The sequence below is a fragment of the Panthera uncia genome, assembly GCF_023721935.1.
Source record: "Panthera uncia isolate 11264 chromosome A3 unlocalized genomic scaffold, Puncia_PCG_1.0 HiC_scaffold_11, whole genome shotgun sequence".
In the NCBI taxonomy this organism is placed as follows: domain Eukaryota; kingdom Metazoa; phylum Chordata; class Mammalia; order Carnivora; family Felidae; genus Panthera; species Panthera uncia.
This window is the reverse complement of record NW_026057578.1, coordinates 43000416-43022191: the sequence shown is the minus strand read 5'-3', so window position 1 is coordinate 43022191 and position 21776 is coordinate 43000416. Positions and strand designations below refer to the sequence as shown.

The window sequence follows — 21776 nt, the reverse complement described above, 5'->3', positions numbered from 1 at the left end:
GTTGTTTTGCACAACCTTGGCCTGTGGTTAGACCCTATGGAGCCAGTCTTTAGTGTACATGCTGCTGCTTCTGTTTCTAGGAGCTTAAAGTGGACTTCAGGATGAGGGAAAACCTTCCTCCAATCCAGTGCTACCTACAGGTTCTGACAATCACTACATACTATCAGGGAGGAAAGATTTTTTAATTAAAATTCTCGCCACATGTAAGTAGGCTCAGAACTTCTGCCCAAATGCTGAACCGTCCTGACATCGACATCTACTTTTGAATCATGTTGGAAAGCGTTACCTTATATCAAGCCAGCATCTATGTTAATGCAACTTATACTTATTACTCCTATTTTGCTCCCGACCCAAGTATCTTGTTCGTATCTTTCAAATATTCAGAGTTTTGTTTCTCCCCTTCGGTCCTTCTTCCTTTATGGTTTTCAGCAAACGACCCACATGACTCTGCTTATGCCCCAATTTGTCTATGTCCCTTTAAAATGAGATCCAGGAACTGAACTGTGGGCTCCAAGGGTCTTTATCATTTTCCCACCGTCCAGACGTCAAGTACATTAGCTATTCTATGTCATCCTCATTCCCCATTAGCACAAGGACAGGTTGCAGCTGTTCAGCAAGCATTAATTGGTGGTGATAAAATGTTGTGGCAGAGAAATGTCTGACAAATGTGTTCAGCAAGTCCATGACCCTAAGCCAAGTTTACAAAACTGTAGTTTGGAGTAACTTTAAAGTGAATTTTAATTCATTCTGTAAAAGCCTATGTAGATAATTCAAACAGGAGAGCTTCTTGGACCTCACTGCCCATCCAACTGGGCATCCCATCCCTGACCAGGGATTTGCATCTGGAATGTAATGATTTCAAATCCAGAGTTTATTGCTATCATGGATTATCCCAGACCACCTGTATTGGTTCAGAGAAAGGCAGTCTGGCAAACCCCTTTCCAATTCCATATCCTTGTACTTGAATGCATATTAGAGGTGTAATTTGAGCTTTCTTTTCCTCACATTTTCTAACTATGTTTTTCTTTGAAGTAGACAACTGGGTCAGATTAGACAGGCTCAGTTATAAAGGTCACAGATAGAATTTCAGCATTACAAAAATGCCAAATAAAAATGTCTCCTTTACAGTTGGGCAAGAAGTATTTCAAAAGAGGATAACTCTGTATAAGCACTAAAATACTATAGATGTCATATAAATATATATTCCATATAATAATATATATGTAACTGCTAACATCATATAATGTCTAAAAACGACCAGTACAGCTGTGCCACTAATAACAGTAAAATTAGCTAAGAAACTCTTTGGCAGAATACAGTTCCTTCTTCACAGAACTGTGAGAATACTGGTTGGATATATGGACAACCATTCAGCTCCTGGAAAAGGGGCATCTGTGTGGTCCAACATGCTGTGGCCTTTCTCCACCTCCCAATGCTGGATAAATGAGAGATTGCAGCCACACTTAGTCTCCATCATTTGGCCATTCTTTTCCCTTCCCATGTTGGAGTAAAATGTCATCAACTACAAACTGCCACTGATAGGCTCTCACCATGGAATCAGAGGCCTGTGTGGGCCACTCAGGGAACGCCTCTTGCAACAGGGTTATTTAAAATTAATATGCACAGAGTGGGGTCAGACACATTGTATTTCTACAGATAAAATCATTAAGCAGAAACACAGCAGGATTTGTTTAATAATAAAGTGGTTTGTTGAGGTTTGGAATTTTATTATTTCTTTTTAGAAAAATGAGAAAATTTACAAGATGCAAAGGTCTTACACAATACATTATCACTAAAGTCTGTTCTCTGTACACCTTAACACGGGCCCTGGCTAAGGCGGTGTTGGGAAGAGCATGGACAGCATGAATTGCAGTTGCGACCCATCATGGACACGCAGAAATACACCACAGTGTGAAAGGAGGACTCGGTGACAAATAACGCTGGACCAGCCTGTTCCAAAAGCAAGCCAAGAACTCACAGGAACCAGCAAAGTCTTTCTGTGGGGGGAGCATGGGTGTCTGTCCTGTTGCAATACGCACGGGGTGTGCTCCCCTGCACTGCCGGCACCCACCTTTCCGTCAGACCACAGCAACAACAGAGAATGGTAACGTTCCTTTGGTGGTGGTGTTTGGTTTCATTCTGCTTTGTTTTTGCAGGGCTACTCAGGTTCCCTATTTCTTCTTTCTGTCTTCCTTTTCATGATTCAGTTCCAAATTCTTAAAGCAGTGTAGGTACTTAGCATCTTCCATGAATTTTTCAGGATCCAGTTCCACCCGATGATAATGCACTAAAAAGAACAAAGATAAGACACATTACAGGAAAAGGTGCCTTCAAATCCTATTTTAAAAATATTACCAAGCATAAAAAAAATAGCTGAAGATACCCTTTCAGTCCATACAATGACAACACCGTGACAGAGTTTCACTTTACTACGAAAAATCTGCCAAGCTGTCACATATAAATCCAAACACCTCATCAAAGTCTCCAATTTATTAGAACCTCATTCTTAGAGCTCAGAAAGACACTAAATACCTGGGAATTAACTCACTTCTAAATGGCCTTTGATCAAAGAGAAATCACAAGGCAAATTAGAAAATAGGTTAAAACGTGACTGTGAATGAAAATGCAACATATCACAATCTGTGATACTCCCTAAAGCAGCACTTAGAGGGAAATTCATAGCATTCAATGGCTACCTTAGAAAAGAAGATGTCACATCAATAATCTGAGTTTCCACCATAAGAAACTAAAAGAATAAAAGAGTAAACCCAAGGCAATAAGGAGTAGAATAGAAACTAATGAAATTTCAAGCAAAAACAAAAAATACATGGAAAGATCAATAAACCTGATAAACCTCTTGCCAGACTTACCAAGAAAAAAGAAGGCATAAATTATGAATATCAGGAATCAAAGAGGCAACATCACTACATGTTTTATAGACATTAAAAGGATAAAAAAGGACATACCATGGCGTAATTCCCACAAATTAGACGACACAGATGAAATGGACAAATTCTTTGAAAAAAGATACAAAACCTTATTTCCAAAAACTTTTAATAATGAGGGAGGCAGAGAGGAACCTAAATAAAGCACAGAGACAGGGAATAAGCTAAACACTTGCTTTTGGGATATTTTTAATGCTGCTCAAAGGATAATGGTAGGCTCTTCAGTATAAAATCTCCAAGTGCCTCAAGTTTTCTTCTGTAATTCTGAGGCTACAACAAAAACCAGCTGGTCTTGCCAAGATCTATGAAGCAGGCAATTGTCAACCAAGAGTCTAAACCCCAAACTTAACACAGCAGTTTCTATTCTCTCAGATCTAAATTCTAATTGGATGAACTTTGGTAAAAGCAGAAGATTCTGGTAATAGTGGGTTGCACAGTGATACCACATCTGTGAATATGCTTCTGGGTACACTCAGCACAGGTCACGTTCTTAACAAAGGGTTGTATTATGAGCAGATGCCTCAATAGAATTAACAGCCTTCCATTCCTGCGCCCAGCTTGACATGGAGGCCCATGGGCCCACACCAGAAAGGCTAATTATAACTTCAGCTATGTTCTTCAGTTCTCTAGACCCACACAAGGAGCTAAAATTTCCCCCAAGGCCTACCCTCACGCTCTAAAACCCACCAGTCATAGTGTTGCACTATTTCTAAGAGATCTCAAAGACCACAAAGGAATAGGGATTATACAATATAATTCCTGGGGACCATATTTAGTTGTATTTTTAAGTCAAGAAAAGCAGTCCATTTGCTCCTATATTTTAATCAAGATAGTAACCCAAACATAGGCACCTGGGTGTATTAAAGCCTCTTTCCTCATCTGCAATAGTAATAACTGAAATCCTGAAACTGGATCTCACATTGACCCTTGGGGAACTTCATCTTGGTGCAGATTAAAACCTTTGTTTTGAACTTAAAATGAGCTTTGGGACCCTGCTTTAATATATTATTCTTTTACAATTACTTCAGATAAATATCCTAGATGTTTTAAAGCTTTGAGATAATAAATTTATGCGTCCAATGTTTGATGTGCAGATGGAAATGATAAGGTTTACATAATGATAATGTTCACAATATTCCATTAGATGATGAAAGCAGTGGCATTATATATACAGTCTATCTTTAAGTACGTAAAATTAGAGAAAGATACAGAATTATCTGATTAGAGAAATTGTTATAAAAGCATTATGTTAATAATGATTATCTTTGATGAGATGGCGGGTGACTTTTATTTTCTTTGAGCATTCTGGCATTTTAAAAAATTTTCTGTGATGAATGAGCATTAGTTCTATAATACAAAATGGCTTTCAAAAGAAATTTTACGAGGAAGACAATTTAGAACTTCTAGTTCCCTACCAGAGAATCACAGAACTAGAAGGGATCCTGAGAGGTTTCATGCCAGGGGTCCTCAAAGTTTACAGTAAACCACTTAGGCCTAGGGACTACATTAAGCACTGACCCTGAAGGATTTGAACTAAGAATTCCTTCAAGAATTAACTGTTCCAATACTGGAATACCCAACAGGTGCACCTAATCATAACATCAACATTAATATTATGAGTGATGAGCTCCCAAACTGCATGCAAGAGCCTTCTGGCCAAGCAGTAGACACTGTCCCACCTGAAAGACACTGCCCCCTGCCCCTCACAATACATGGATTGGTCAAATAGATGCCACTTTTACTTTCGATCTCACTTTTAACAAATGCTCCTTCTCATTTTCTTAAACATGACCAAGGAAAAACCTAGAGGCCAGGTTGCTGGCTGTCAAGTGGGAGTGGCTGGAGATCATAACACTCACACAGCTAGACATATGAAAAGGGAGGTGGGGAGGAGCTATCTGTGAGGTCCACCTGCCACATCAGAAGCACTGAGTGGAAGTCATGTGCAAACTGACAAACACAATTCTGCACAAGAGAGTGTCAAAATTTAGAAACCCTGGAGGAAGGGTAAGGTGCCTCCATATGAGAGCTCAACAGAGGATGGCATCTACTCCCTGTGAGTCAGGTGAGCTATCTCAGGGCAGACATGACCCGCAGGCTGGAGGCAACAGGCAGTAGTAAGCACCTGAGATAACAGCACCATAATTTCATAGCCTTGTGGAAAGAAGCTTCTGGAATGGTTCTCTTTTATTGCCTGCAAACATTGGGGGCAGTGGGGGATAATCCAGCACCAGAAGCAAGGAATTCCTCAACAGCCTGTTCGAGTCTCTCAAAGATGCTGATTTCCAGCCGATCTGCTTCTGGCTGTAGGCCATTCGAGCAACCACAGATGTAAGTGCTTGAGTTAAGATACACAGACCACAGACCTGCTCTCCAAACCACTGTCAAAAGAACCCAGATTTTATATATTTATTTCAGGCCACAGCTAGGAATCCAATCTGAATTCACTTACCTAGAAAAGAAAGGCTGTTCTATGAGAAAACATGGGTTGCTGAGAAGTCCACGTTATCAGAGGATTCACTCTGACCTAGCATTTATTGTGATTCCAGTGAGCTTGCACTGAACTGTCAAGGTGAAGAATCTCTTCCTTTACTCGAGGCTGATGGTCCTGACCTGGTGATGTGTATAAGGGGCCCGTGATCTGATTTCCCCATTAAGACAGGAAACCTTGGTGTGGTGTACTAAAGGAAGAAACTCCCAAAAGAAATTAGTTTTTAATTTGGGCTTAACTTCTACCCTATTTCTCACATATATTTGTACGTATTTAATCATGCCTGTCTTACAGAACTGGCAGTGATTCAGAATTTTCACTTGTCCAACTGAACTTTCTGCAATGACAGGGTTGTTCTACCTCAGCACCATCCAAGATAGCAACCGCTAGCCAGATGTGGCTACTGGGCACTTAAAATGTGGCTACTGTGACTAAGGAAATGAATTTTAAATTTTGCTTAATTTTAATTAATTTACACTTAAGTATCCATACATAGGTAGTACCTACTGCATCAGATGGCATATTTCTACGTTATCTGTAAGCTTAGCTCAACACTTCAGCAAAAAACAGAATCACTAACTGTGGCCAGCTTCTTGCCAATTTATTTTCTAATAAATGAAACTGAGGCGGAAGCTAGGTATGCAGAAAATCCAATTCTACTGCTGGTAAAGAAACATAATGTGCCTACTGTGCATCAGTGAGGAAGCAGTTCAGCCTCATGTATAGCAATGGCCAGAATAACACTAAGGTTTGGAAACAGTAACCTCCTCTAGGTTAGAAGAAAGAGAACGGGCAGAAAATAATCTCTGACAAAAGACTGCTTAAAATTTCCCAAACGTATTGAAAGACAAACATTTACCAGTTCAAGAAGCTCAGAAAAGTCAAAGCAGTCATCAGAGTGAGACTCAGATGTAATACAGATGTTGGAATTATCAAAGAAAAACAACTATGATTAATATGTTAAGGGCTCTAATGGGCAAAGTAGACAATATACAAGAACAGATGGATAATACAGCAGAGAGACAGAAATGCTAAAAATAAAAAACACCATAACAGAGAAGAAGAATGCCTTTGATGGGCTCATCAGTAGACTGGACATAGCCAAAGGAAGAATCAGTGGGCTTGAAAATAGGTCAATATAAACTTCCAAACTACTGAAATGCAAAGAGAGAAAAGAACGGAATTGGAAAAGGAGGTGGGGGGGCATGAGTGCCTCAGTTGGTTAAGCATCTAACTCTTGATTTTGTTTCATGGGGTCAAGCCCCATGTCAGGCTCTGCACTGATAGCATGGAATCTACTTGGGATTCTCTTTCTCTGCCCCTCTCCTGCTCACTTGTGTGCACGTACACACACACACACACACACACACACACACACACACACTCTCTCTCTCTCTCTCTCTCTCAATATAAATAAATTTCAAAAAAAAAAAAAAAAAGAATGGAGGAAAAAGGGAATTGACCAACCAGGACATGGGGCAATTACAAAAGGTATAATATACATATAATTGGAATATCAGGAAGAGAGAGAGAACAGAGCAGAGTGTTTGACATAATAATGGCTAAGAACATCCCAAACTGGGAAAAAATAAAGAGAGAGAGAGAGAGAGAGAAATCCCTGAAAGAAGCTGAGGGAAAGGGGTACGGGGGAGGGAGGAAGTGGGGACGCTGTTATTAGCATGTGATAACATGTGATACACGTGAAGCTGTACAGGTCATCTGAAGGTGGACTTAGGTTAAAACTGCATGGGAATGCAAGCTGGTGCAGCCACTCTGGAAAACAGTATGGAGGTTCCTCAAAAAACTAAAAATAGAACTACCGTACGACCCAGCAATTGCACTAGTAGGCATTTATCCAAGGGATACAGGTGTGCTGTTTCAAAGGGACACATGCACCCCTATGTTTATAGCAGCACTATCAACAATAGCCAAAGTATGGAAAGAGCCCAAATATCCATCGATGGGTGAATGGATAAAGAAGATGTGGTATATATATACAATGGAGTATTACTCAGCAATCAAAAAGAATGAAATCTTGTCATTTGCAACTACATGCATGGAACTGGAGGGTATTATGCTAAGTGAAATTAGTCAGAGAAAGACAAAAATCATGTGACTTCACTCATATGAAGACTTTAAGAGACAAAACAGATGAACAAAAGGGAAGGGAAACAAAAATAATATAAAAACAGGGAGGGGGACAAAACAGAAGAGACTCATAAATATGGAGAACAAACTGAGGGTTACGGGAGGGGTTGTGGGAGGGGGGATGGGTAAGGGGCACTAAGGAATCTACTTCTGAAATCATTGTTGCACTATATGCTAACTTGGATGTAAATTTAAAAAAAAATAAAAAAATAAAACAAGTTAAAAAAAATGTGTACTGCAAATTTTAGGGCAACCACTACAAATTTTTTAATTAAAAAAAAAAATAGAAACAGCACGTCAGAGGCATAGTTAGTTTTATACATGAAACACCACTACACGTTGACACAGGAAGCAAAATGAAAGCTGTGGAAATGAAAGAGATTCTACCTTCTACAGGGGAAAAACACAGTGAAAACATGACTATCCTTTAACAGAACACACACAACACAACACACAACACACATACACACACACACACACACACACACACACACACACACACACACCCTGCTCTAGCTCATTAGGAAGAAATGTGCTCAGCCAGATATGTCTTATTATTCAGACAAAGGTCAAGTTGAAAAAGCAAACAGATGGCAGTTTCCAAAACACTTTCCTTGCTTGGTTTCAAGTGTGTTGACATTTGAGGACAGAAATGTGGGGTGCTGCTCAGGAGCACGCTCCTCTCACACCCTAATGACAGCAGCCAAATAAATATGCAAATGAGGCAATACTTGACCTTGCAATCAAAGGCAGAGAGCACATGGTCCCACAGAGAGGCTGCCATAGCTAGCACAGGGGGAAATGGGAGGTGCAGCCTCACAGAAAACCTTGAGACCTCCCAGCAAGGTGAGTGAGCCTGAAGGAATGAGGCAGAGGACAAAAACAGAGGTGCACTTTAGCACTTCCATGTTCATTTGATAAAATAAGAAACATCTGCAATGTGACAGAAATGTCAACACCCTGGGAGTATCCTCTAAAGGTTTCTCATTTTCAAAGAAAAATATGCCCAAGCTCATGCAACTTCTCACTCCACTTTCTTCTGCCTTTTCTTTCTCTCTCATGCCTTGGAAGCTCCAAGCTCTCCCTTAGGTCCTGTGAGGCTCCCTAGGGCTCTTCCTGTTTGCAAAGAAAAGCAAATGAAAACTGCAGCTCCCCTCACAGAGGCAGGGGTGGGGCTTGCTGTTTTTCTGTGGAGCACAGTCAATGCCAAGGTCACCTTCTGTCTGTCACTACTTAATTCAGCTCTTACAGATATCTGAATATTCGGTGGTGATTTTGGGGGTCTACTGGGATGACAAATTTCAGCAGATGGGGCAACAAAAGCCCATGGGCAACAGAAACCCCAAATACATAACTGGAAGACCATCTGTCATTTACTCCTGGCCCCCTTTAAGGTCTTCAAATCTGAGTACATGTCTATAATCCCAGAAAGGTGCAGGAGAGGGGGTGGGTGCCCCAGCTCCTCCCTGATCCTTGGCTGGCTGCAGCAGAGGTGCCTCAGAGGATTCCTCACATCTGTCCATACCTGGATGTCAGCACCAGCCACCCGGCCTCTGCTGTCATCTCTGGTTTGAATTCCAACTGGACATCCACCTTAAACTGCCAATAAGCAAATGGTTTTCCTCATGAACTCAGTCAAAAACCCAGACAGTGCTACAGTGCTAAATATGCTAAATATGCAAAGAAAACACGGCTTCTGTATTTTCATGGGCCCATCTAAATGTCCTCACAAGTCTCCATCCGGCTGAGTAGCAGCAGGGGAATTCTTGAACGCACAGTAATTCTGCTCACCTGGGTGTTGGAACAGCTGAGTCCTCAAGTGGCCTTTGTGCCTCGGTGGCTGGTGTGGTTCAGCACCTGGTGCTGAGCCCTGGGGCACACCACTGAGCAGCACCTGATTGCTCAGGGGCCAGAGCCCCCACCCCTGTCTGACCTGACCTCAATTCAGCTCTCACTAGCACTACAGACCCCTCACGCCTTACCCTGGGAACCACATGGAGATCGTGGCTGAGACCTGCAAAGACTCAGTGCTATGAAGAGCTGAGGTCATGACCCTCCTGGCTTTCTGGGCACATTGGCCTCTCTCGGCCTCTGGGGCAGGCTCACCTCACCCCTTCTAATAGGACCTATGGCCAGCCCAATGAACCCCCACAAACCTCTCTTCTGCACACCTCACAAGGCAGGTGAGACCCTCTACTAGCTCCTGCTGCATCCTGATGCCTAACCACTTCTTGCTGCCCCTTCTACTCAGCTGCAGCAGTCTTGTAGAGACCTGCAGCCATCCTACACAGCAGTCTCCTTCCAGAATTCCCACCAGGGACCAGAGCACCAGGACCGCAGGCCTCCAGCTCTCCCATCAACCTAACCACCACCCCAAGGCCTCTAGCCTCGAGCCAGAACACCAAGTGCGGCCTTGGGCTTCTCCTCCATATGTCCCTTTTCTCTCTCCCACTGTGTCTCCTAAACTGAAGCTCTCCTTCACCTTCCCTCCTACCAGACAGGGCCCCTCTACATCATTCTTCTGCACTCACCCTCTCCCTGCCTCATCCCTAGGGCCATGATGATGACACAGCTGCAGTGAGCTTGATTTACAGGGAAAAGGAAAACACATCTACTCTTTTCAAAACACTGTGCCCTTGAGTTTGCTTCCCCCACTACTGCGTCCCCTCTCTGGTTAGTTCTTTTTGACCCTTGAACAATATGGAGGTTAGAGATGCCAATCCCTACACAGTAAAAGTCCATATAACTTTTGATTCCCCAAAAACTTAACTACTAATAGCGTACTGCTGGCCAAAACCTTATTGATGACATAAACAACACATTTTCTGTATGTTATACATATTATACACTGTATTCTTACAGTAAACCAAGAAAAAAGACAATGTTATTTAAAAAATCATGAAGAAAAAATACATTTATAGTCCTGTACTGAGTTTATTATCACCAGTTTTCATCTGTTAACAAGATGCATTGTCAGTACTTACATCATCATCCTACATGATACAAAACACTATACACTTTATACGTATTACTAATGCTAGACTCAAAAATGAGAAGATAATGTGAAAAAGAAATTCATATTTATTTACAGGTGTAATGATTCATGCATTAATAATGAAGTAGTAGCAACAGGATTGCTTTATGGTAGGCTAGCCTACACACTAATGAATGAATGGTTATGAAATTTTTGTGGCATATAGTTTTACGGTCATATTCATAATACAGTACTGTCAAGACCACTTTACCACTGTGACAATAGGCCAATATGCAGTTTCTCCAATTATAAGAGAGAGGGGCATACTGTATAGCAATTCTTTGAAAGAAAAGTTGTAAAACAGTAAGAGAACAAACACATTTTCAATTTCATATCAACTATCACTCACCTTACGCCTCTGTAAGGACAGGTTCTCCACCTCCACACAGGTCTTGCACACAACGTTCTACATGATGAATACATAGACAATGAAGATGATGACAAAAAATGTCTCATACAATTAATCGGTTTTCACACAAGGACACACACATAGACAACCCTAAGTTTATTAACTGTACGGATGGCATGATGATGACTTTCTATTCATTAAGCGGAAGTGGATCATCATAAAGGTCTCCGTCCTCACTGTCTTCACGCTGAGTTGGCAGAGGAGGAGGAAGGAGGGCTGGTCTTGCTGTCCCAGGGGCGGGAAAGCAGAGGAAGTGGAGAAGGTAGGAGGGGAGGCGGATGAGGCAGGCACGCTCGGTGTAACTTTATGGAAATACCAAACATTGTCATTTCTGTCTGACTTGTTTGCTTTTTCTTTTCTGTTTTCAAATGTTTCTATATGGCACCAATCATTCTTCCACCTTTGCTTTAGTTTCAGTGTCCAATCATAAAAGAAGTCAAAAGTAGTCATGAATAACTGGAACCCTTCTGCCAGACGAACAATTTGTTTTCTGGCATTGCTGCTTCTATGCCTTCTTGCTCATCATCTGAAACTGTTTCGGAAGCATTCATCTCTCTCAAGTCGTCTTCTGTTAATTCCTCTGTGGTGCCTACTAGTTCTTGAATTTCTCCAAGATCCATATCATGAAACCTTTCTACCACCCTCCCCCCCAACTCACCTTTTTTAAAACCATATCGATAGTCTCTTTCATGATTTCCTTGGTTGGTTTTGTTATAAATCCTGTGAAGTCATGTACAATATCTGGACAGAGTTTTCTCCAACAGGAATTTATCGTTTCAGGCTTGATGGCTTTCACAGAATTTTCTAGAACAACAGTGGCATCTTCAATGGAGTAATCCTTCCAGACCTTCTTGATGTTCTATCAGAGTTCTCTTCCATAGCACTAACAATGTTTTCCACGGAGTCCCATGTGTGATGAGCCCTCAATGTCCTCATGACTCCCTGATCTACAGCCTGAATTAGAGATCATGTGTTTGGAGGCCACAGACCAATTTGATACCTGCAGTGTTGGACTCACGGGGTTCTGGGTGGCCAGGGACATTGTCCAATACCAAAAAAATCTTTAAAAGGCAGTCCCTTCCTGGCAAGGTACTCCCGTACTTCAGGAACAAATCATCAATAGAACCAATCCAGAAAAAGAGTTCTCATTGTCCAGGCCTTCTTGTTATACAAGCAAAAAGATAGCAGCTGGTGTGTGTTTATTCCCCTTCAAGGCTTGGGGGGTTAGCAACTTTATAGATTAGGGAAGTCCTGATCATAAACCCAACTGCATTTACACAAAACAGCAGTTAGCCTCTCCCTTCCTGTCTTAAATCCTGATACTTGCTTCTCTTCCTTACTAATAAATGTCCTTCGGGACATTTTCTTCCAGAATAGGGTACTTTTGTCTGCATTAAAAACTTGTTCAGACAGATATCCTTTCTCTTCAATGATCTTCTCAGTGGCATCTGGGAACTCATCTGCTGCCTCTTGATCGGCAGATGCTGCTTCTCCTATTATCTTGATATTTGTAAAGCCAAACATTTTTCTAAAATTATAAAAACCATCCTTTGCTGGCATTAAATTCTCCAGCTTTAGATCTTTCTCTTTGCTTTTGCTTTAAGTTGTCACATAATGATTTCACTTTTTCTCAAATCATCTTAAGAGTCTATAGGTATGCCTTTCTTTTTTTTAAGTTTATTTATTTTTTGAGAGAGCAGGGGGAGGGGTAAAGAGAGAGAATACCAAGCAGGCTCCATGCTGTCAGCATGGAGCCCAATGCGGGGCTGGAAACTCAAGAACTGTGAGATCATGACCTGGGCCAAGTCGGATGTTTAACCACCTGAGTCACCCAGGTGCGCCGGTATGTCTTTCTTATAGCAATCCTGTACCAACATAAAAGCTGTATTACCAATATGAGATAAAAGGATATTTCATAAAAAGTGCAAGGCTTTCAGGCCTGCTGGCATTGCTACAGCAATGGCTACGCAAATTTTTTTTTTTTTTTTTTTTTTTTACAATGTTCCTGATGCTGGATTCATTATCTTGAGATGGTGGGCACTGAAGCTTCAGACCTAAATCCATGAGACATATTAAGCAATTCAACTTTTTCTTGTGGTGTTATGACTTTTCTCTGCTTCTTGGGAGCACTTCGAGCATCACTAGTGGCACTCTGGATGAGTCCCATGGTGTTATTCAAGGTTTAGGGTATTGTACTAATAAACACGATGAAAAGTACGCAAGAATCACGAGGTATTACATTTTACTACAATACATAACTTACGGCAGGGACAAACTGTTTGCGCAGAGATGATTAGCGTCACGTGATATTTTAAGTGGATACTCACAACACCTGAGCTCACGGTAATAGCAACAGTGGCTAGGAAATTATTATAGTAGTATATAGCACGTACTATAGCTAATTTATGCAGTTATGCATTTTCACTTGTTTGCATTTCTCTCCACTGCAAATGGTGCCACATAAGTGTTGGTGTGTATAAATTTTGATAAATTTTAACTTTTTATAATAGATGTATGTATATTTTATGGTAGTAACTGGTAAAATAGACTGGTACTTACATAGATTTTTTTATGCATTCATGACATTCCTAACATTTTCTTAATTTCTTTATATTTCTAAGGCTACATAGTTTGTCTGCAAGCTTTTGCAAATTGTTGTAAATCTCCAAAAATGTTTCCAATATATGGAAAAAAACAAAAAAAAAAACCATGCATAAGGAGACCCACACAGGTCAAACCGTGTTGTTCAAGAGTCAACTGTAGTAGGATTTACCCCAAGTTCTACACTACCCAATCAGCAATACCTTGAGAATAAATATGGTTACAGTTTTTAACTTTTCCATCAATTTTAGAAAAGCAAAAATAGATACCTACCAGTCTATAAGAAATTTCACCTCTTAAACTCTGGGAGATGTTGGAAAGAGATGCCCACTTTCACCTCTTCCCTTGTTTTCTATTGTGAATGTGTCCTCTAGCATGTTCTGTGACACACAGTTACTGTCTCTTTCTCTACGCATGAGGCATTCAGGTGTTTTTCTTGCCCATAGAGATGGCAAAATCACTCCCAAGCTACCCACTGGGTACAGGAAACTAATGTCCAGGATACCTTTCTACTGGGATTATTCTAAGGCCAAAATCTAACTCAAATAGAAAGTTATGTTTTGCACTGTTATAAAGAGTAGAATTCAACAACACCCCTCAATAAACAAAACAAAGATTTGTAGTACTGAACAGACACAGTTACATCAAAAATCAAGACATTAAATTTATAAAATATATGAGCAGGTTGATAATATAATCAAGAAAAGATGCAACTAGGTGGCATAAGAATTTTTTAAAGCCATTTTGAAAATACAAGGTCCAAGGCACATCTGAGTGTGTGTGTGCACACACATGTGCGCACGCGTCCATTTAGGTTGATAAGCTGTGCTTGGTTACTGGGAGAGGAGTGATTATATATTTATTACTTTTCTATGCATTGAGTTCATCATGGGAGTCTGAAAATTCAATTTTTAAAAATTTACTGTAAGGTCCCAATACTCATTGAGGAAAAAGCTATTATTTATAATCTTAAAACTACATGGAAAAGACATGGTGCTGTGTCAGAGTAGGGCCATAAGAATAAAAAGCCATGTAGGCTGGGCAGCTGCCCTCAGTTCAAGGAGCAGAAATAGAATATATTGGGTCTGGATTTTGCTTCTGAACCAAGGAACCACCCACTATAATGAATGTCATCCCCTGCCCATCAGATTAGCCAGTTCTTCATCCTTCATCCAGGGGTCAGGAGTGGATGCTGGGATGCTCTCTCCAACACAATTGCCAGGGGGCAAGGGAGGTGCCACAGAAACATAGGGAGAGTCCCCTTCAACTTGCCCCTCCCACCCCAGCCTGCTAGGACTGTCACCAGGCATTATGGCTTTACCCGCCTGACATTCACAACACCACTAGTGAAAGGAATGAGTTTGACTCTCTTAGTTAATAAAGAAAACCAAGAAAGCAAAGATTACATAACTTAATGTCACACAGAAATTGGCAGGATGGAAATAAGAACTCAGTGAGATCCTGTGTGACCGCTGGACCCACTTAATGAGCATAACTGTAAAAGTAACTTAAAAAGGCACTCTGCGCACTGTCTTTGCGTGGTGCAATTCACCCCTCAGAAATTTAGGGTTAGTGAACAGACTGTAAGTCAGAAGCACTAGCAATATTTGTGATGACAAAACTCACAGCTAATATGAGCAAATCATCACAGAAATTTTAAGGGGGTGGGAATGGAAGTTTTATATGATATAAATGCCACATAAAATATTACTGTGTATTTGTGAATTATTTAGACACCACATAGCAAGCTTCAGAAGACTCTCCCTAACTCACACCAACTGTGTCAGTTCATGAATAAAAACCCATGTCTTTAGGTCAAGGCCAAGAAAAGGGGGAGCTTGTGACTGTGACAAATGAAGCAGAGTGTGAAAAAAACTTCCCTCTGATTCCTGCTTTGCTTTCCCATTAGTGTGAGAAAAATCAGCCAAGACAAGTGACCATGGCTCTGTTGCTCCCGTAGTTACTTGGAAGGAAACAGAGTGATTAGGGGAAAAGTCAAGAGGACATTACAGGATTTATTATCCAGTGTCTCCCTCCCCTTAAAACTGTCAGTGAATCAGGGCTCCTGGGCAGCTCAGTCAGTTGAGCGTCCAACTTCGGCTCAGGTCATGATCTCATGGCTCATGAATTCAAGCCCCGCATCAGGTTCTGTGCTGACAGCTCAGAGCCTGGAGCCTGCTTCAGATTCTGTCTCCCTCTCTTCCTCTCTGCCCCTCCCCTGCTCGCGCTTTATCTCTCTCTCTCAAAATTAAATAAACATTGAAAAAAAAACCATCAGTGGATCAACAACATAACCTTCCTGAGCTCTCTGTTCTGTTCCTTTGGTCTGTTTATGTTTGCAAGCCAATTCCACAACACCCAATTATCACTACAGACTCTCTAATATATCTCAGTGTCTAGTAGTGTGCATCCTAAAGGTCATTTCACAAATGGACTTCCCTTTCAGAAGGAAAGAGAAGGCAGAAAACCATCTTAAGAATGTTCTCCTCTCTCACCATTCAGCATCTCCAGGATGAACCCATATGCTGACATGGTTTGAACCACAGACTATGTATAAGCTGAAAGCTCTGAAATGTATGGCCAGACCTTGCTCCTCTCTTGATTTCTGCTACTACCTACTAACTGGCCTGATGGTTCCAGCCTCACTCCCCATGGCTGCTGGAGTCATCTCCTTAAACTTTGCACCTGATCATGTCATTTGTATCTTTGAACCTTCAGAGGTTCCCTGCCACCTCAGGATGAAACCCAAATTTCCCAACTGCACACCAGACCCTTATGACCCATAATCCTATTTGTCTGATTTTACAGAAGCTCCCTGGATACCCCACTGCCCACTTGCACGCAGTGTTCTAGCCACTCTTCTCTACCTCTGTTCCAAAACTCTCTGTCCTTCCCCACACCAAACAGTGTTTGCATCTGCTTTTCTCTTGGCTGTGGCAGCTCCCACCTCGCCCCTCGTTTGCCCATTTCCACACATCCTCCCTTCCGCGGAGCCTCACATTCCCACCACCCCCACAAGAAACCATGCTACAATTATTCCTTTGCTTCTCCCTGAACTTGTAAACTCCGGCAAGTATGAGGCTCTCAATAACATGCTCACTGGGGGAACAAACTTGAGCAAAGGGCCATCAGACAGCCAGGTCAAGGTTTAGATGCCTCTGACCTTCAGGCAGAGAGGGAGACTACTACTACAGTGAGCTGAGAGGCACTCCTGGGTGTGGAGGTGACAAGGTGCTGTGACAGGCAGAGCAAACTGAAGGATGGGGTGGGCAGCTATGAGAGGAGGTGGCTGCAGGTGACTGTGGTTCCCGCTGGAGCTGCCAAGAGCAGCAATGGAGAGGAGGGCGCAATGGCCAGGAACGGTTTGGGTGAGGCTCCAGTCCGGATCACACATCTGTGAACACTCTGGAAATGCTCACAGTAGCGGCAGTTGTTAGCCGACAAAGGCAAGTGAGGAAGGAGAACACTCCAGGCCCATGGGTACCCCCAACCCGACCCCGCACCTCAACTTTTCTCTCCATCCAGGAAGGCGGCAGATTTCAGGAAGCTATGGATGAATGTCCATAAAGTGAATTCTGCCTCAAAAGCCATTCTGTTCTCAATTTGTTACCATTTGCCCAAAATGTCAGAAGATGGAGCTATGCAGGGAGGGGAGGCTCCTACCTGAGTTCCATCCTTAAGTCTACGGCTCCCGCTCAGAAGACACGTCGCCCTCTGCCCCGCTGCTGGCACTGCGGTCTTCTTTTCGGGGGGCGTTTCTTTCTTTGCTTGATTCGGAAGGCCCCTTGGCTCTGGTCTTTTCTTTCCTCTGCTGCTGTTTTTCAAGCTTTGACAGCTGATTATAAAAAGTAAAAAGATTTGTTTTACAAACGTAAACGTGTGCCTGTATATCCAAAACACCGATTACTTCCCACGTAGCAACCGATGAAAGTGCTTCTGTCTGATAAGCCTGTGTGCCGTGACGGTTCAGATGTGCCAAGTGGCCAGCAACACGTATGTTAGTCAGTCAGGCACCTGAGTCGTTGACACAGATTAGTCACATGTGTGATCTCTCCGAACTTTCCCCACCCATAACTCATCTTGCCATGTGCTATTTGAAAATGGTCAGCTAACAGGCTTCTCTGATAGGCTGAGATGAGAAGAGCCCTATAAATAAGTCTTTTATCCGTTTTTTTTCCTCTGATGTTTCTCCAGCTTTTTCTAAGCACATAGTCTTCCCACTTACTGTTTTCTAAAGACTGATCAAAACACTCCACTATTTGCTGAAGATAACAGAGAAGGCTCCGAATAAAGTACATTAAGCACATTTAGACATCGTCTCAATTCTCAATTTATTCCTTGAGACTGAACTTATCCACAGCCAAAACCGCAAGTGTTCCTAGTAGGCCACGTGGTGGCTACACACGGACACTGGCCACAGGGAGCCCTCTCAGACTTCCTTCAGGCCGGCTGGGGGACATGCCTCTGGCACCCGACTCCGGAGGAACCAGGGTCCACTTCTCCAGTGGAAACCACAGACTAGACAGTTGAAAGAAACTTAGATCATCTGACACCCTGAGCAACAGCAAGTCCACTCCAGAAAGGCCTGCTGAGAAACTTGTCAGAGCACACTGGCCAAGTGTGAGCCCACAGGATTTTCTTAGACCAAAAAAGCCATCTGTAACAAAGCCCGAGAGACAGCAACACCCAGTTTCATCTGCCTCCCAGACAAAGACTGCAAACATTTCATAGTTCACATGGAAAGAGGGAAACTAAATGAAGGGCTGGCTTCTTCTCCCTGCCGGTCCACGTCCCACATCCAAACACACAAAGAAAACTCCCTACAAGCAACCTGCCATATCATCTCTTGATTACAGACAGACTGAGCAAAACCTTAAGATCAATCAACAATCAGCTGCTCTCAATTTGGTCTAGAAAATCACATTTATTAATGGTTGACTTAAAACACTATCTTTCCCACTTCCCATTTACCTGAAAAGCTCTAGTAAACAATGAGGTTGGTTAACATGCTAAGTAGATTTTGTGAATGAAGACATCACTTTACCTTTGACCCATCAACTCTCCTCCCAGGTAACTCCTCTGGAAAAATTCTCATTCGTGTGCACAGGAAAGGCTCACAGAAATGAGCAATGCACTACTGTTTGTATCAGCAAAAACCCAAACAGCCTAAATGTCAACTGACATAAGGATAGATAAATGTAATGTGGTATATATGCTCAAATAAAGCAATACCATAACGCAGATCTACATATATCAAAATGGGTAAGTCTTTAAAATCATGTTATGCAAACCAAATTAAGTTTCAAAGGCTATATACAGCAGGATTCCATTTACACAAAACAACACTATATATTGCTAATGGGCTTATGCAGATATGGTATGAACTAGGTGAATACAAACCAGTTTCAGTACAATAGTTAACTATGGGGAGACAGAGGAGAGAATGCGATCACAGTGGAATGAATATACATGGGTTCACACCATAACTGTCAACTTTTACTTTTATAAAAACACACCAGGTATAGAACAGGGCTGCTGACCAGTGCTAGTATGTGAACTGCTTGCTACCAGCACTTAGACCATCCCACCAGTAAAATGCTTGCACCGGGATGTAAACCAACACATAACTTCCTTCATCAACAAAGCCTTGCTGTGAAAGTATCAGCTACTGAACCATGTACTTGGTGGCATTTTTCTCTGTACTATTTTACCACAGATAAAGGAGGAATTTCCTGTATCTAAGGTGACAGCCTTCCATCCCCATTCCTCTTTTGGAATTAAAATGCTCCTTTTCTTTATGAAATGATGAGGATAGTAGATGGGTGTCCTTCTGTCTTGCTCCTTTTTTTTTTTTTTTTTGGCAAAATGATCTTGGATTGCACAATGTGAATGTACTTACCATTATTGAATTGTATATTTAAAAATAGCTAGGATGGTAAATTTTATGTGTATTTTATGACAATTAAAAAAACTTTTCATTGTGCTATATATAATTGACATATAATATTACAAGAGTTTCAGGTGTACACATGATTTGATTTGTATATACTGCAAACTGATCACCACGATAAGTCTAGCTAACAGCCATCACCAAAAAAAATTTGTTAGTGATCTTAGAAAACACAGAGTTGGCACTCTATGCTGGACGTCCCCCCCCCCAATTTCTTTTTTATCTTTTTATATTCCTAGTTCATGAAATCCAAACATCTGGAAATCAGTGTTCTGCAGTGAACTGTGATAAGTTGCCTTCTGCTGCCAGCAGCTTACATTTACATCAGTGTCTATGTATGTGTTTATACATGTATGTATAATATATGCGTATCTATAGACAAATTATACACATACACATAGAAAACCATGAACATGTTCCAAGTTAGACACTAAGAAAGCATGATTTTTATTTTAAAAAGAGACTCTCCCCATTATGTTTCCCCTCTTTAGAGGTATAAATACAGAAAATGTGAACATCACCAATGACTTAACCACACCAAGCCTCCCCCCACTGCTAAGGTTCAATCTCATGCAAAAGCCTGTTTGTCCCAACCTGTTCTTCACTTTCTGCTCTTAAATGCTGGTGAGAAACCAGCCTCTGGGAGAGTGACAGGGAATCATTCCCAATTAAAGGAGGTTTCTCCGAGGTTCCTTGGGTACCTGCAGTACCTATCTGATGCTGCACTGACTCAGAGGTGCCATCAAAAGAGTGTGAGACTGTGGAAACATCGGTTTGACCTTTCACCCCAACCCTGTCCCCCTCCCACCACAGACCACACTTGTAAATCATGTGTGATAATTATTTAAATGACAAGCGTAGCCCGAGTTTCTATAAATGATGTGATGCTGATTCTCTTACATTATTTATCTAAATACAACCCAACCACATATGGTTCCATGCCTCAAAGTTCTCTGTGAGAACACTGTGAACTAACCTAATAAATTGAAGCCTTTTCTCAGAAAACTTGGAATCCAAGGCAGACAAAACTTGGAATTTGCATCTCAAGGCAAGAAAGCAGTTGGATTTTTTTTAAGAAAACAAATGAGAAAGAAAGAAAAAGCAGAAAAGAAATTGGTAATGCATATGGAATTATGTAGAATGTCAACAGCTTTCAAATTCACAGGGAGATGCATGTCAAGGAGAATGTAAACTAGTACAGGCCCTGTGAACACATGATCCACAAACACTGAAATGGAGTACTTTCGGGTTTTTGTTTGCTTGTTTTTTAATTAACTGATGAGGGTGTCCATAATGCAAAGGAAACACTGTCCAAACCACATAGGCCTTAGTGTCATGGGGAGAAATCCAACCTTCCCCTGGGCACACAGACACTGCCAGGGGCCAGATAACTGTCCTATGGCCAGCCTGTACCTCTCATGGTAGATCTTGGCAAGCTGGGGGTTGGGGGATGAAGCAGGGGGGATGGGAATATCTAGATCCCAAACACCCCAACTCATGATTAAATCCACTGAGAAAATAAAGGATTTTCTTTGTAGTTAAGATTTCCATGCTCAAATAGCAAAATGCAAGAATAAACTAGTTGAACACAGATACTAACGTAGGGCTTGCAAACCTACATACCTTGAAGGACCAGGCAGGTAGCAAAAGAGGGAAGTAACAAAGCATGAGACAACAGGGCATGGTGGAGACTGCAGCCACACTGGAGAGGACAAGCCCCACCTAAGGACATTCACATTTCTTTTTAAGCATCTGGACAAATGTAATGTCAATGAGGCAGATATGAGCCACCTGTTAGGAACCTCCACTTGGCACATCCACCTGTGTGATCCCACTTGCTCTGAACAACCCATAACAGTGGTATTATCATCAATGTCCCACAGAGAAACCACTGTCAGGGCTCCTGGATGGCTCAGTCTGTTAAGCATCTGACTCTTGGTTTTCTGCTCAGGTCATGATCTTGCAGTTCATAGGATCAAGCCCAACACTGGGCTCTGGGATGGCAGCACAGAGCCTGCTTGGGATTCTCTTTCTCCCAATCTCTCTGTTTCTCCCCACTGCTTGCTTGCTCTCTCTCTCAAAATAAACAAACTTGAAAAGGGGAGGGGAGGGGAGGGGAGGGGAGGGGAGGGGAGGGGAGAGGAGAGGAGAAGAGAGAAGAGAGAAGAGAGAAGAGAGAAGAGAGAAGAGAGAAGAGA

General features: G+C 41.9%; 1 protein-coding gene across 2 annotated transcripts in view; it reads right to left on the bottom strand.

Annotated features, from left to right (window-relative positions):
• Positions 1-2219: 2219 nt before the first annotated feature.
• Positions 2220-21776, bottom strand: part of DTD1 (D-aminoacyl-tRNA deacylase 1) — a 194069-nt gene continuing 174512 nt past the window's right edge. Inside the window, exons 5-7 of one of the 2 annotated variants that reach the window (XR_007462153.1) lie at positions 17292-17463; positions 10968-11024; positions 2220-2287 (exon numbers count right to left, since the gene is read on the bottom strand). Coding sequence is in view for 1 of the 2 variants with exons in the window: in XM_049651199.1 (XP_049507156.1) it covers positions 17311-17463 (153 nt within the window). In the remaining variant the exon portion in view is untranslated. The remainder of the gene's footprint in view (positions 2288-10967; positions 11025-17291; positions 17464-21776) is intronic. The other variant, XM_049651199.1, reaches the window with a different exon arrangement.